Raw genomic sequence first — 15,853 nt, forward strand, 5'->3', positions numbered from 1 at the left:
GTTCGTTGCTGCACGCATGATCTGTGTGCAGAACAAGACTCCCCGACAAGCTCCAGCTGGTTTCCTTCAACCTCTGCCTGTTCCTCACCACACCTGGCCTCATATATCCCTGGACTTTGTCACAGGTCTCCCCCCCGTCTGATGGCTACACCGCCATCCTGACAGTAGTGGACCGGTTTTCCAAAGCCGTCCACTTCATTCCTCTCCCCAAGCTACCCTCTGCCAAAGAAGTGGCCCAGCTCAAGGTGCAGCACGTCTTCCAGATCCATGGTCCTCAGTTCTCGTCCCAGTTCTGGAAGGCATTCTGCACACTCATTGGGCCTGTCCTCTGGGTTCCACTCCCAGTCAAACGGACAGTCGGAGCAAGCCAACCAAGACTCGGAGACAACTCTTCGCTGCCTGGTCCCAGCCAACCCCACCACCTGGAGCCAGCAACTTGTGTGGTTTGAATATACCCGCAACACCCTTTCTTGCTCTGCCACAGGTCTCTCGCCCTTTGAGTGTTCCTTGGGTTATCAGCCCCTGCTCTTCCCAGAGCAAAAGGAAGAGGTTGGCATACCCTTGGCCCAGATGTCTGTCCGCCACTGTCGCCATACCTGGAAGAGAGCCCGGTCGGTTCTTCTCAGGACCACCTCCAGGTATTGACAACAAGCGGACCACCACCGTACCCCGGCTCCCTGGTATCGTCTCGGGCAGAGGGCATGGCTGTCCACCCGAGATCTACCCCTCCGGGTGAAGTCCCGCAAACTCCCCCCGGTTTTTGGCCCTTTCCCAATCTCTAAGATCATTAGCCCCTCTGCTGTTCGTCTTCTGTTGCCCCGTACCCTCCGTATACATCCCACTTTTCATGTGTCTAGGATCAAACCCATGTCTCACAGCCCTTTGTCTCCTCCCTTGTTTCCAGGCCCACCCCTCTTCCCCATCTCATCGATGGCCAACCGGCGTACATACACGGTGAGGTGTCTCCTGAAGGTTCCACCTCAGGGCAGGGGATTCCAGTACCTGGTTGACTGGGAGGGTTATGGCCCAGAGGAGGGGTGCAAGGTTACTGCTGTGGACATCCTGGACCCAGGTCTCGTCGCTGATTTCCAACGCCAGCACCCCGGTCAACCCAGAATTATTATCATCATAGTCATTATCATCATTATTAGTATCATCATCATCATCATCATTTTCACCATCATTATTACCACTGGTATCATTATCATCATGATCATTATTATCACCATCATTATTACCACTATCATTATAATCATCATTACCATCATCATCATCATCATGATCATTATTATCACCATCATTATTACCACTATCATTATAATCATCATCATCATCATGATCATTATTATCACCATCATTATTACCACTATCATTATAATCATCATTACCATCATCATCATCATCATGATCATTATTATCACCATCATTATTACCACTATCATTATAATCATCATTACCGTCATCATCATCATGATCATTATTGCCACTATCATTATAATCATCATTACCATCATCATCATCATCATGATCATTATTACCACTATCATTATAATCATCATTACCATCATCATCATCACCATCATTATTATCACATCATTATTACCACTATCATTATAATCATCATTAACATCATGATCATGATTATCACTAATATCATCATTCTCCTTATACTCGTCATCATCCCCATCATTATTACCATCGTTAATCATCATTAGCATCATTATCATCATCATGATTGCTCTTCAGGTGGATGAGTGCCCTCTCATGGTAGGATGTCTCATCATCATCATGATTGCTCTTCAGGTGGATGAGTGCCCTCTCATGGTAGGATGTCTCATCATCATCATGATTGCTCTTCAGGTGGATGAGATGGTAGGATGTCTCATCATCCCTCTCATGGTAGGATGTCTCATCATCATCATGATTGCTCTTCAGGTGGATGAGTGCCCTCTCATGGTAGGATGTCTCATCATCATCATGATTGCTCTTCAGGTGGATGAGTGCCCTCTCATGGTAGGATGTCTCATTATCATCATCATCATGATTGCTCTTCAGGTGGATGAGTGCCCTCTCATGGTAGGATGTCTCATTATCATCATCATCATGATTGCTCTTCAGGTGGATGAGTGCCCTCTCATGGTAGGATGTCTCATTATCATCATCATCATGATTGCTCTTCAGGTGGATGAGTGCCCTCTCATGGTAGGATGTCTCATTATCATCATCATCATCATGATTGCTCTTCAGGTGGATGAGTGCCCTCTCATGGTAGGATGTCTCATTATCATCATCATCATCATGATTGCTCTTCAGGTGGATGAGTGCCCTCTCATGGTAGGATGTCTCATTATCATCATCATCATCATGATTGCTCTTCAGGTGATGAGTGCCCTTCATGGTAGGATGTCTCATTATCATCATCATCATGATTGCTCTTCAGGTGGATGAGTGCCCTCTCATGGTAGGATGTCTCATTATCATCATCATCATGATTGCTCTTCAGGTGGATGAGTGCCCTCTCATGGTAGGATGTCTCATTATCATCATCATCATGATTGCTCTTCAGGTGGATGAGTGCCCTCTCATGGTAGGATGTCTCATCATCATCATGATTGCTCTTCAGGTGGATGAGTGCCTTCTCATGGTAGGATGTCTCCTGAAAACTGTTGTTCATACTTTCTGTAACATTTCTGGTGGCCGTTAGTGGTTGTGGCAATGCAAAGCTGAAATAAAACCTTAAAACACATCTAAAATCATAGTACAACAATTTAGGCTATTTTACAAAATATATAAAATCAAATGTATTTATATAGCCCTTCGTACATCAGCTGATATCTCAAAGTGCTGTACAGAAACCCAGCCTAAAACCCCAAACAGCAAGCAATGCAGGTGTTGAAGCACGTTGGCTAGGAAAAACTCCCTAGAAAGGCTAAAACCTAGGAAGAAACCTAGAGAGGAACCAGGCTATGAGGGGTGGCCAGTCCTCTTCTGGCTGTGCCGGGTAGAGATTATAACAGAACATGGCCAAGATGTTCAAATGTTCATAAAATGACCAGCATGGTCAAATAATAGGTCTGGGACAGGTAGCACGTCCGGTGAACAGGTCAGGATTCCATAGCCGCAGGCAGAACAGTTGAAACTGGAGCAGCAGCACGGCCAGGTGGACGGGGGACAGGAAGGAGTCATCATGCCAGGTAGTCCTGAGGCATGGTCCTAGGTCTCAGGTCCTCTGAGAGAGAGAAAGAAAGAGAGAAAGAGAGAATTAGAGAGAGCATACTTAAATTCACACAGGACCCGGATAAGACAGGAGAAGTACTCCAGATATAACAAACTGAACCTAGCCCCTCGACACATAAACTACTGCAGCATAAATATGGAGGCTGAGACAGGAGGGGTCAGGAGACACTGTGGCCCCATCCGATGATACCCCCGGACAGGGCCAAACAGGAAGGATATAACCCCACCCACTTTGCCAAAGCACAGCCCCCACACCACTAGAGGGATATCATCAACCACCAACTTACCATCCTGAGACAAGGCCGAGTATAGCCCACAAAGATCTCCGCCACGGAACAACCCAAGGGGGGGGGCGCCAACCCAGACAGGAAGACCACATCAGTGAATCAACCCACTCAAGTGACGCACCCCTCCTAGGGACGGCATGAAAGAGCACCAGTAAGCCAGTGACTCAGCCCCTGTAATAGGGTTAGAGGCAGAGAATCCCAGTGGAAAGAGGGGAACCGGCCAGGCAGAGACAGCAAGGGCGGTTCATTGCTCCAGAGCCTTTCCGTTCACCTTCACACTCCTGGGCCAGACTACACTCAATCATATGACCCACTGAAGAGATGAGTCTTCAGTAAAGACTTAAAGGTTGAGACCGAGTTTGCGTCTCTCACATGGGTAGGCAGACCATTCCATAAAAATGGAGCTCAATAGGAGAAAGCCCTGCCTCCAGCTGTTTGCTGAGAAATTCTAGGGACAATTAGGAGGCCTGCGTCTTGTGACTGTAGCGTACATGTAGGTATGTACGGCAGGTCCAAATCGGAGAGATAGGTAGGAGCAAGCCCATGTAATGCTTTGTAGGTTAGCAGTAAAACCTTGAAATCAGCCCTTGCCTTGACAGGAAGCCAGTGTAGGGAGGCTAGCACTGGAGTAATATGATCAAATTTTTTTGGTTCTAGTCAGGATTCTAGCAGCCGTATTTAGCACTAACTGAAGTTTATTTAGTGCTTTATCCGGGTAGCCGGAAAGTAGAGCATTGTAGTAGTCTAACCTAGAAGTGACAAAAGCAGGGATGAATTTTTCTGCATAATTTTTGGACAGAAAGTTTCTGATTTTTGCAATGTTATGTACATGGAAAAAAATATTATATAATATATAATATGCCTAATCTGTTGTAGCCTAAAACCATTGTTCTTAGATACAACAACTCATTACTGGGCAGAGTGATGCGTTTAGAGATGCAAAATGAATCAAATGTGATTATAAAGTGATTATAAATGTATTTATAGGGTTATTACAACTTTATTACAGGCTGTTGGATACATTGCAGCGCCTTTTCACCTCGCCTCACCTCACCAGCAGACAATTAGATCAAATAAACACAGAGGGAACGGAAAACAATCTCCTCTAGTCTACATCATAAATCATGACACCTGATCTTGTTGTTCATCTGTCAGTCTGACTGAATGCGCGCCATGTTGTCTAGGACTACCGCACCTGAAATCGGGATATCGGTAACGTGACGCCTCTATCTATTTACCGTGCTCCACCACTATGACGACGATAGGGGGTGAGAGCGCCAGGGGACATTAGTACGACGTAGGTGCACCTGCTGAAAGTAAGTGCCAGTATCAACAGGACTCCGGACAAAAGTCCTCGTCAATTAGTCAAAGCTCTACCATTAAATTCGCTTCTACTTGTTATTGGGACTTGAACTGAATTTCCCCTGGATAGCACTTTGTGCTGACATCTACCATCACCATCAAACTCAGCATTGCAGTGGGAGCTAACAGAGATCAAGGAAGAAGGGGATTGCCACTCTCTTGTCTGTCGCCAGTCTCCTTCTGATATATTTGAACCACATCACAAGTAGGTTACGGGAAGATGCCCGTTCAGATACCAGACGATACAGACTTTACCTCTTTCAAGGAACAATGTGAAAACCACGAAGGATGGACAGCGCGCTACAACAAGGGAAGCGTGACGGTGTGGTGCAGGGATGAAGAGTGTAAAACTATCCAGAAACTAAAGGCAAGTATGTCGCTACTACAGCATCCTTCTGATAGGTCTGATGCGGTGCTTAAAGGGAAAGCACCGCACTGCGGAGAGGAGAGGAGACTGGAAGTGCGGAACTTGGGATTTCCAAGAGAAACCCGACTACTGTAGCTTCTTAAGATACAACAGATATAATAATACCTGAACAGGTTCCAATCTAATGTGTGGAATCATAATGATGGGATTTCCAAGAGAAACCCGACTACTGTAGCGCTTCTTAAGATACAACAAATATAATAATACCTGAACAGGTTCCAATCTAATGTGTGGAATCATAATGATGGGATTTCCAAGAGAAACCCACTACAAAGATACAACAAATATAATAATACCTGAACAGGTTCCAATCTAATGTGTGGAATCATAATGATGGGATTTCCTAATGTTTAAATACAACAAAATAATAATCAGGTTCCAATCTAATGTGTGGAATCATAATGATACTTTTCCTAATGTTTAAATCAATATAATCATCAATTAATACTGTATACAGCCTTATTCATGATATTGTGTCCGGAATAGACTAGAGTAGCTAGACTTGAGATGTAGGTCTACCTCTGTGAATACCATGGCATTCAGTAATGATTAGGTAGGTCATTAAGAGCACCAGGGTTTAGGCTTTGTAATGCACTGGTGACTGTTAACATAGTCAACCACGAGTTATTAGAATATGTGCTGGTCTCTTAACCACATTAGTGGCACATAATAACAAATACTGTCAGTGTCTCTCCATCACTTGGAATGCATCTCAATAGTCTACAGTTGACTTAGAGACCCCTGGAGCATTACATTACCCATACTGCTGTGTTTCTCTTCTGTCCTCCCCCTTAGAGACCCCTGGAGCATTACATTACCCATACTGCTGTGTTTCTCTTCTGTCCTCCCCTTAGAGACTCCTGGAGCATTACATTACCCATACTGCTGTGTTTCTCTTCTGTCCCCCCCATTAGAGACCCCTGGAGCATTACATTACCCATACTGCTGTGTTTCTCTTCTGTCCTCCCTCTTAGAGACTCCTGGAGCATTACATTACCCATACTGCTGTGTTTCTCTTCTGCACCCCCCCCCCTAGAGACCCCTGGAGCATTACATTACCCATACTGCTGTGTTTCTCTTCTGTCCTCCCTCTTAGAGACTCCTGGAGCATTACATTACCCATACTGCTGTGTTTCTCTCCTGCCCCCCCCCTTTAGAGACTCCTGGAGCATTACATTACCCATACTGCTGTGTTTCTCTTCTGTCCTCCCCCTTAGAGACTCCTGGAGCTTTACATTACCCATACTGCTGTGTTTCTCTCCTGCCCCCCCCTTAGAGACTCCTGGAGCATTACATTACCCATACTGCTGTGTTTCTCTTCTGTCCTCCCCCTTAGAGACTCCTGGAGCATTACATTACCCATACTGCTGTGGTTCTCTTCTGTCCCCCCCCTTAGAGACCCCTGGAGCATTACATTACCCATACAGTTGTGTTTCTCTCCTGCCCCCCTTTAGAGACCCTGGAGCATTACATTACCCATACTGCTGTGTTTCTCTTCTGTCCTCCCCTTAGAGACCCCTGGAGCATTACATTACCCATACTGCTGTGTTTCTCTTCTGTCCTCCCCTTAGAGACTCCTGGAGCATTACATTACCCATACTGCTGTGGTTCTCTTCTGTCCTCCCCTTAGAGACTCCTGGAGCATTACATTACCCATACTGCTGTGGTTCTCTTCTCCCCCCCTTAGAGACTCCTGGAGCATTACATTACCCATACTGCTGTGTTTCTCTTCTGTCCTCCCCTTAGAGACTCCTGGAGCATTACATTACCCATACTGCTGTGGTTCTCTTCCCCCCCTTAGAGACCCTGGAGCATTACATTACCCATACTGCTGTGTTTCTCTTCTGTCCTCCCCTTAGAGACTCCTGGAGCATTACATTACCCATACTGCTGTGGTTCTCTTCTGTCCCCCCCTTAGAGACTCCTGGAGCATTACATTACCCATACTGCTGTGGTTCTCTTCTGCTCCCCCCTAGAGACCCCTGGAGCATTACATTACCCATACTGCTGTGTTTCTCTTCTGTCCTCCCCTTAGAGACCCTGGAGCATTACATTACCCATACTGCTGTGTTTCTCTTCTGTCCTCCCCTTAGAGACTCCTGGAGCATTACATTACCCATACTGCTGTGTTTCTCTTCTGTCCTCCCCCTTAGAGACCCCTGGAGCATTACATTACCCATACTGCTGTGTTTCTCTTCTGTCCTCCCCCTTAGAGACTCCTGGAGCATTACATTACCCATACTGCTGTGTTTCTCTTCTGTCCTCCCCCTTAGAGACCCCTGGAGCATTACATTACCCATACTGCTGTGTTTCTCTTCTGCCCCTCCCCCCCTTAGAGACTCCTGGAGCATTACATTACCCATACTGCTGTGTTTCTCTCCTGCCCCTCCCCCTCCCCCTAGAGACTCCTGGAGCATTACATTACCCATACTGCTGTGTTTCTCTCCTGCCCCCCTTAGAGACTCCTTGAGCATTACATTACCCATACTGCTGTGTTTCTCTTCTGCCCCCCCCTTAGAGACTCCTGGAGCATTACATTACCCATACTGCTGTGTTTCTCTCCTGCCCCCCCTTAGAGACTCCTGGAGCATTACATTACCCATACTGCTGTGTTTCTCTCCTGCCCCCCTTAGAGACCCTGGAGCATTACATTACCCATACTGCTGTGTTTCTCTTCTGTCCCCCCTTAGAGACCCTGGAGCATTACATTACCCATACTGCTGTGTTTCTCTCCTGCCCCCCTTAGAGACTCCTGGAGCATTACATTACCCATACTGCTGTGTTTCTCTCCTGCCCCCCTTAGAGACCCCTGGAGCATTACATTACCCATATAGTTGTGGTTCTCTTCCCCCCCCCTTAGAGACTCCTGGAGCATTACATTACCCATACTGCTGTGGTTCTCTTCTGTCCTCCCCTTAGAGACTCCTGGAGCATTACATTACCCATACTGCTGTGTTTCTCTTCTGTCCTCCCCCTTAGAGACTCCTGGAGCATTCTATTACCCATACTGCTGTGTTTCTCTTCTGTCCTCCCCCTTAGAGACTCCTGGAGCATTCTATTACCCATACTGCTGTGTTTCTCTTCTGTCCCCCCCTTAGAGACCCTGGAGCATTACATTACCCATACTGCTGTGGTTCTCTTCTGCTCCCCCCTTAGAGACCCCTGGAGCATTACATTACCCATACTGCTGTGTTTCTCTTCTGTCCTCCCCCTTAGAGACCCCTGGAGCATTACATTACCCATACTGCTGTGTTTCTCTTCTGTCCTCCCCTTAGAGACTCCTGGAGCATTACATTACCCATACTGCTGTGGTTCTCTTCTGTCCTCCCCTTAGAGACCCCTGGAGCATTACATTACCCATACTGCTGTGTTTCTCTTCTGTCCTCCCCTTAGAGACCCCTGGAGCATTACATTACCCATACTGCTGTGTTTCTCTTCTGTCCTCCCCTTAGAGACTCCTGGAGCATTACATTACCCATACTGCTGTGTTTCTCTTCTGTCCTCCCCCTTAGAGACCCCTGGAGCATTACATTACCCATACTGCTGTGTTTCTCTTCTGTCCTCCCCTTAGAGACTCCTGGAGCATTACATTACCCATACTGCTGTGTTTCTCTCCTGTCCCCCCTTAGAGACCCCTGGAGCATTACATTACCCATATAGTTGTGGTTCTCTTCTGCCCCCCCCCCTTAGAGACTCCTGGAGCATTACATTACCCATACTGCTGTGGTTCTCTTCTGTCCTCCCCTTAGAGACTCCTGGAGCATTACATTACCCATACTGCTGTGTTTCTCTTCTGTCCTCCCCCTTAGAGACTCCTGGAGCATTCTATTACCCATACTGCTGTGTTTCTCTTCTGTCCTCCCCTTAGAGACTCCTGGAGCATTCTATTACCCATACTGCTGTGTTTCTCTTCTGTCCCCCCCTTAGAGACCCCTGGAGCATTACATTACCCATACTGCTGTGGTTCTCTTCTGCTCCCCCCTTAGAGACCCTGGAGCATTACATTACCCATACTGCTGTGTTTCTCTTCTGTCCTCCCCCTTAGAGACCCCTGGAGCATTACATTACCCATACTGCTGTGTTTCTCTTCTGTCCTCCCCCTTAGAGACTCCTGGAGCATTACATTACCCATACTGCTGTGGTTCTCTTCTGTCCTCCCCCTTAGAGACCCCTGGAGCATTACATTACCCATACTGCTGTGTTTCTCTTCTGTCCTCCCCCTTAGAGACCCCTGGAGCATTACATTACCCATACTGCTGTGTTTCTCTTCTGTCCTCCCCCTTAGAGACTCCTGGAGCATTACATTACCCATACTGCTGTGGTTCTCTTCTGCCCCCCCCTTAGAGACTCCTGGAGCATTACATTACCCATACTGCTGTGTTTCTCTTCTGTCCTCCCCCTTAGAGACCCCTGGAGCATTACATTACCCATACTGCTGTGTTTCTCTTCTGTCCTCCCCTTAGAGACTCCTGGAGCATTACATTACCCATACTGCTGTGTTTCTCTTCTGTCCTCCCCCTTAGAGACTCCTGGAGCATTACATTACCCATACTGCTGTGGTTCTCTTCTGTCCCCCCCTTAGAGACCCCTGGAGCATTACATTACCCATACTGCTGTGTTTCTCTTCTGTCCTCCCCCTTAGAGACTCCTGGAGCATTACATTACCCATACTGCTGTGTTTCTCTTCTGTCCTCCCCCTTAGAGACCCCTGGAGCATTACATTACCCATACTGCTGTGTTTCTCTTCTGCCTCCCCCCTTAGAGACTCCTGGAGCATTACATTACCCATACTGCTGTGGTTCTCTTCTGTCCCCCCCCCCCTTAGAGACCCCTGGAGCATTACATTACCCATACTGCTGTGTTTCTCTTCTGTCCTCCCCTTAGAGACTCCTGGAGCATTACATTACCCATACTGCTGTGGTTCTCTTCTGCCCCCCCCTTAGAGACTCCTGGAGCATTACATTACCCATACTGCTGTGTTTCTCTTCTGTCCTCCCCCTTAGAGACCCCTGGAGCATTACATTACCCATACTGCTGTGGTTCTCTTCTGCCCCCCCTTAGAGACTCCTGGAGCATTACATTACCCATACTGCTGTGGTTCTCTTCTGTCCCCCCCCTTAGAGACCCCTGGAGCATTACTTTACCCATACTGCTGTGTTTCTCTTCTGTCCTCCCCTTAGAGACTCCTGGAGCATTACATTACCCATACTGCTGTGTTTCTCTTCTGTCCTCCCCTTAGAGACTCCTGGAGCATTACATTACCCATACTGCTGTGTTTCTCTCCTGCCCCTCCCCCTCCCCCCTAGAGACTCCTGGAGCATTACATTACCCATACTGCTGTGTTTCTCTCCTGCCCCCCTCCCCCTTAGAGACTCCTTGAGCATTACATTACCCATACTGCTGTGTTTCTCTTCTGCCCCCCTTAGAGACTCCTGGAGCATTACATTACCCATACTGCTGTGTTTCTCTCCTGTCCCCCCCCTAGAGACTCCTGGAGCATTACATTACCCATACTGCTGTGTTTCTCTCCTGCCCCCCCTTAGAGACCCCTGGAGCATTACATTACCCATACTGCTGTGTTTCTCTTCTGTCCCCCCTTAGAGACCCCTGGAGCATTACATTACCCATACTGCTGTGTTTCTCTCCTGCCCCCCCCCTTAGAGACTCCTGGAGCATTACATTACCCATACTGCTGTGTTTCTCTCCTGCCCCCCCCTTAGAGACCCTGGAGCATTACATTACCCATACTGCTGTGTTTCTCTTCTGTCCTCCCCCTTAGAGACCCCTGGAGCATTACATTACCCATATAGTTGTGGTTCTCTTCTGCCCCCCCCCCTTAGAGACTCCTGGAGCATTACATTACCCATACTGCTGTGGTTCTCTTCTGTCCTCCCCTTAGAGACTCCTGGAGCATTACATTACCCATACTGCTGTGTTTCTCTTCTGTCCTCCCCTTAGAGACTCCTGGAGCATTCTATTACCCATACTGCTGTGTTTCTCTTCTGTCCCCCCCTTAGAGACCCCTGGAGCATTACATTACCCATACTGCTGTGGTTCTCTTCTGTCCTCCCCCTTAGAGACTCCTGGAGCATTACATTACCCATACTGCTGTGTTTCTCTTCTGTCCTCCCCTTAGAGACTCCTGGAGCATTCTATTACCCATACTGCTGTGTTTCTCTTCTGTCCCCCCCTTAGAGACCCCTGGAGCATTACATTACCCATACTGCTGTGTTTCTCTTCTGTCCCCCCCTTAGAGACCCTGGAGCATTACATTACCCATACTGCTGTGTTTCTCTTCTGTCCTCCCCCTTAGAGACCCCTGGAGCATTACATTACCCATACTGCTGTGTTTCTCTTCTGTCCTCCCCCTTAGAGACTCCTGGAGCATTACATTACCCATACTGCTGTGGTTCTCTTCTGCCCCCCTTAGAGACTCCTGGAGCATTACATTACCCATACTGCTGTGTTTCTCTTCTGTCCTCCCCCTTAGAGACCCCTGAGCATTACATTACCCATACTGCTGTGTTTCTCTTCTGTCCTCCCCTTAGAGACTCCTGGAGCATTACATTACCCATACTGCTGTGTTTCTCTTCTGTCCTCCCCTTAGAGACTCCTGGAGCATTACATTACCCATACTGCTGTGGTTCTCTTCTGTCCCCCCACCTTAGAGACCCCTGGAGCATTACATTACCCATACTGCTGTGTTTCTCTTCTGTCCTCCCCTTAGAGACTCCTGGAGCATTACATTACCCATACTGCTGTGTTTCTCTTCTGTCCTCCCCCTTAGAGACCCCTGGAGCATTACATTACCCATACTGCTGTGTTTCTCTTCTGTCCCCCCTTAGAGACCCTGGAGCATTACATTACCCATACTGCTGTGTTTCTCTCCTGTCCCCCCTTAGAGACTCCTGGAGCATTACATTACCCATACTGCTGTGTTTCTCTCCTGCCCCCCCCTTAGAGACCCTGGAGCATTACATTACCCATACTGCTGTGTTTCTCTTCTGTCCCCCCCTTAGAGACCCCTGGAGCATTACATTACCCATATAGTTGTGGTTCTCTTCTGCCCCCCCCTTAGAGACTCCTGGAGCATTACATTACCCATACTGCTGTGTTTCTCTTCTGTCCTCCCCTTAGAGACTCCTGGAGCATTCTATTACCCATACTGCTGTGTTTCTCTTCTGTCCCCCCCTTAGAGACCCTGGAGCATTACATTACCCATACTGCTGTGGTTCTCTTCTGTCCTCCCCTTAGAGACTCCTGGAGCATTACATTACCCATACTGCTGTGTTTCTCTTCTGTCCTCCCCTTAGAGACCCTGGAGCATTACATTACCCATACTGCTGTGTTTCTCTTCTGTCCTCCCCTTAGAGACTCCTGGAGCATTACATTACCCATACTGCTGTGGTTCTCTTCTGCCCCCCCTTAGAGACTCCTGGAGCATTACATTACCCATACTGCTGTGTTTCTCTTCTGTCCTCCCCCTTAGAGACCCTGGAGCATTACATTACCCATACTGCTGTGTTTCTCTTCTGTCCTCCCCTTAGAGACTCCTGGAGCATTACATTACCCATACTGCTGTGTTTCTCTTCTGTCCTCCCCTTAGAGACTCCTGGAGCATTACATTACCCATACTGCTGTGGTTCTCTTCTGTCCCCCCCTTAGAGACCCTGGAGCATTACATTACCCATACTGCTGTGTTTCTCTTCTGTCCTCCCCCTTAGAGACTCCTGGAGCATTACATTACCCATACTGCTGTGTTTCTCTTCTGTCCTCCCCCTAGAGACTCCTGGAGCATTACATTACCCATACTGCTGTGTTTCTCACCTGCCCCCCCCCTTAGAGACTCCTTGAGCATTACATTACCCATACTGCTGTGTTTCTCTTCTGCCACCCCCTTAGAGACTCCTGGAGCATTACATTACCCATACTGCTGTGTTTTCTCCTGCCCCCCCCCTAGAGACTCCTGGAGCATTACATTACCCATACTGCTGTGTTTCTCTTCTGTACTGCCCCCCCCCCCTTAGAGACTCCTGGAGCATTACATTACCCATACTGCTGTGTTTCTCTCCTGCCCCCCTTAGAGACTCCTGGAGCATTACATTACCCATACTGCTGTGTTTCTCTCCTGCCCCCCTTAGAGACCCCTGGAGCATTACATTACCCATATAGTTGTGGTTCTCTTCTGCCCCCCCTTAGAGACTCCTGGAGCATTACATTACCCATACTGCTGTGGTTCTCTTCTGTCCTCCCCCTTAGAGACTCCTGGAGCATTACATTACCCATACTGCTGTGTTTCTCTTCTGTCCTCCCCCTTAGAGACTCCTGGAGCATTCTATTACCCATACTGCTGTGTTTCTCTTCTGTCCCCCCCCTTAGAGACCTCTGGAGCATTACATTACCCATACTGCTGTGGTTCTCTTCTGTCCTCCCCCTTAGAGACTCCTGGAGCATTACATTACCCATACTGCTGTGTTTCTCTTCTGTCCTCCCCCTTAGAGACTCCTGGAGCATTCTATTACCCATACTGCTGTGTTTCTCTTCTGGAGCATTACATTACCCATACTGCTGTGGTTCTCTTCTGTCCTCCCCCTTAGAGACTCCTGGAGCATTACATTACCCATACTGCTGTGTTTCTCTTCTGTCCTCCCCCTTAGAGACTCCTGGAGCATTCTATTACCCATACTGCTGTGGTTCTCTTCTGTCCCCCCCTTAGAGACTCCTGGAGCATTACATTACCCATACTGCTGTGTTTCTCTTCTGTCCTCCCCCTTAGAGACTCCTGGAGCATTCTATTACCCATACTGCTGTGTTTCTCTTCTGTCCTCCCCCTTAGAGACTCCTGGAGCATTCTATTACCCATACTGCTGTGTTTCTCTTCTGTCCCCCCCCCTTAGAGACCCCTGGAGCATTACATTACCCATACTGCTGTGGTTCTCTTCTGCCCCCACCCCCTTAGAGACCCCTGGAGCATTACATTACCCATACTGCTGTGTTTCTCTTCCTCCCCCCTTAGAGACCCCTGGAGCATTACATTACCCATACTGCTGTGTTTCTCTTCTGTCCTCCCCTTAGAGACCCCTGGAGCATTACATTACCCATACTGCTGTGTTTCTCTTCTGCCCCCCCTCCTTAGAGACTCCTGGAGCATTACATTACCCATACTGCTGTGTTTCTCTTCTGTCCCCCACCTTAGAGACCCCTGGAGCATTACATTACCCATACTGCTGTGGTTCTCTTCTGTCCTCCCCCTTAGAGACCCCTGGAGCATTACATTACCCATACTGCTGTGTCTGCTCTAATACTCTCTCTCCTCTCATATACTGTAACACTCACTAGATAAATAACTGCAGTGGTTTCTCATCTTCTAGCAAATGAGCAGTTTATTCAGTCTGAGTTTCATGTCTCATTGGGTAGGAGAGAAACACAGCAGTATGGGTAATGTAATGCTCCAGGAGTCTCTAAGGGGGGGCAGGAGAGAAACACAGCAGTATGGGTAATGTAATGCTCCAGGAGTCTCTAAGGGGGGCAGGAGAGAAACACAGCAGTATGGGTAATGTAATGCTCCAGGGGTCTCTAAGGGGGAGGACAGAAGAGAAACACAGCAGTATGGGTAATGTAATGCTCCAGGGGTCTCTAAGTCAACTGTAGACTATTGAGATGCATTCCAAGTGATGGAGAGACACTGACAGTATTTGTTATTATGTGCCACTAATGTGGTTAAGAGACCAGCACATATTCTAATAACTCGTGGTTGACTATGTTAACAGTCACCAGTGCATTACAAAGCCTAAACCCTGGTGCTCTTAATGACCTACCTAATCATTACTGAATGCCATGGTATTCACAGAGGTAGACCTACATCTCAAGTCTAGCTACTCTAGTCTATTCCGGACACAATATCATGAATAAGGCTGTATACAGTATTAATTGATGATTATATTGATTTAAACATTAGGAAAAGTATCATTATGATTCCACACATTAGATTGGAACCTGTTCAGGTATTATTATATTTGTTGTATCTTAAGAAGCTACAGTAGTCGGGTTTCTCTTGGAAATCCCAAGTTCCGCACTTCCAGTCTCCTCTCCGCAGTGCGATGCTTTCCCTTTCCCAGCTATACTGTAATCCTAGGTAAGACTAAATGTATTTATAAAGCCCTTTTTACATCAGCAGATGTCACAAAGTGCTGTACAGAAACCCAGCCTAAAAGCCCAAACAGCAAACAATGCAGGTGTATAAGCACAGTGGCTAGGAAAAACTCCCTAGAAAGGACAGAACCTAGGAAGAAACCTAGAGAGGAATCAGGCTATGTGCCGGCTGGAGATTATAAGAGACCTGGCCATTAATGCCAGATTGTTGAGGGTGCAACGGGTCAGTATGTCAGTAGTAAATGTCAGTTGGCTTTTCATAGCCGAGCATTCAGAGGTCAAGACAGCAGGTGTGTGTGTGTGTGTGTGTGTGTGTGTGTGTGTGTGTGTGTGTGTGTGTGTGTGTGTGTGTGTGTGTGTGTGTGTGTGTGTGTGTGTGTGTGTGTGT

At 47.5% G+C, this 15,853-nt stretch overlaps 1 protein-coding gene across 1 annotated transcript in view; it reads left to right on the forward strand.

Annotated features, from left to right (window-relative positions):
- Positions 1 to 4,770: 4,770 nt before the first annotated feature.
- Positions 4,771 to 15,853, forward strand: part of LOC115121951 (START domain-containing protein 10-like) — a 34,389-nt gene continuing 23,306 nt past the window's right edge. The window contains exon 1 of the mRNA XM_065018324.1: positions 4,771 to 5,253. Within this exon, the coding sequence (XP_064874396.1) occupies positions 5,107 to 5,253 (147 nt within the window). The 5' untranslated portion in view covers positions 4,771 to 5,106. The remainder of the gene's footprint in view (positions 5,254 to 15,853) is intronic.

The sequence above is a fragment of the Oncorhynchus nerka genome, linkage group LG5 (assembly GCF_034236695.1).
Source record: "Oncorhynchus nerka isolate Pitt River linkage group LG5, Oner_Uvic_2.0, whole genome shotgun sequence".
In the NCBI taxonomy this organism is placed as follows: domain Eukaryota; kingdom Metazoa; phylum Chordata; class Actinopteri; order Salmoniformes; family Salmonidae; genus Oncorhynchus; species Oncorhynchus nerka.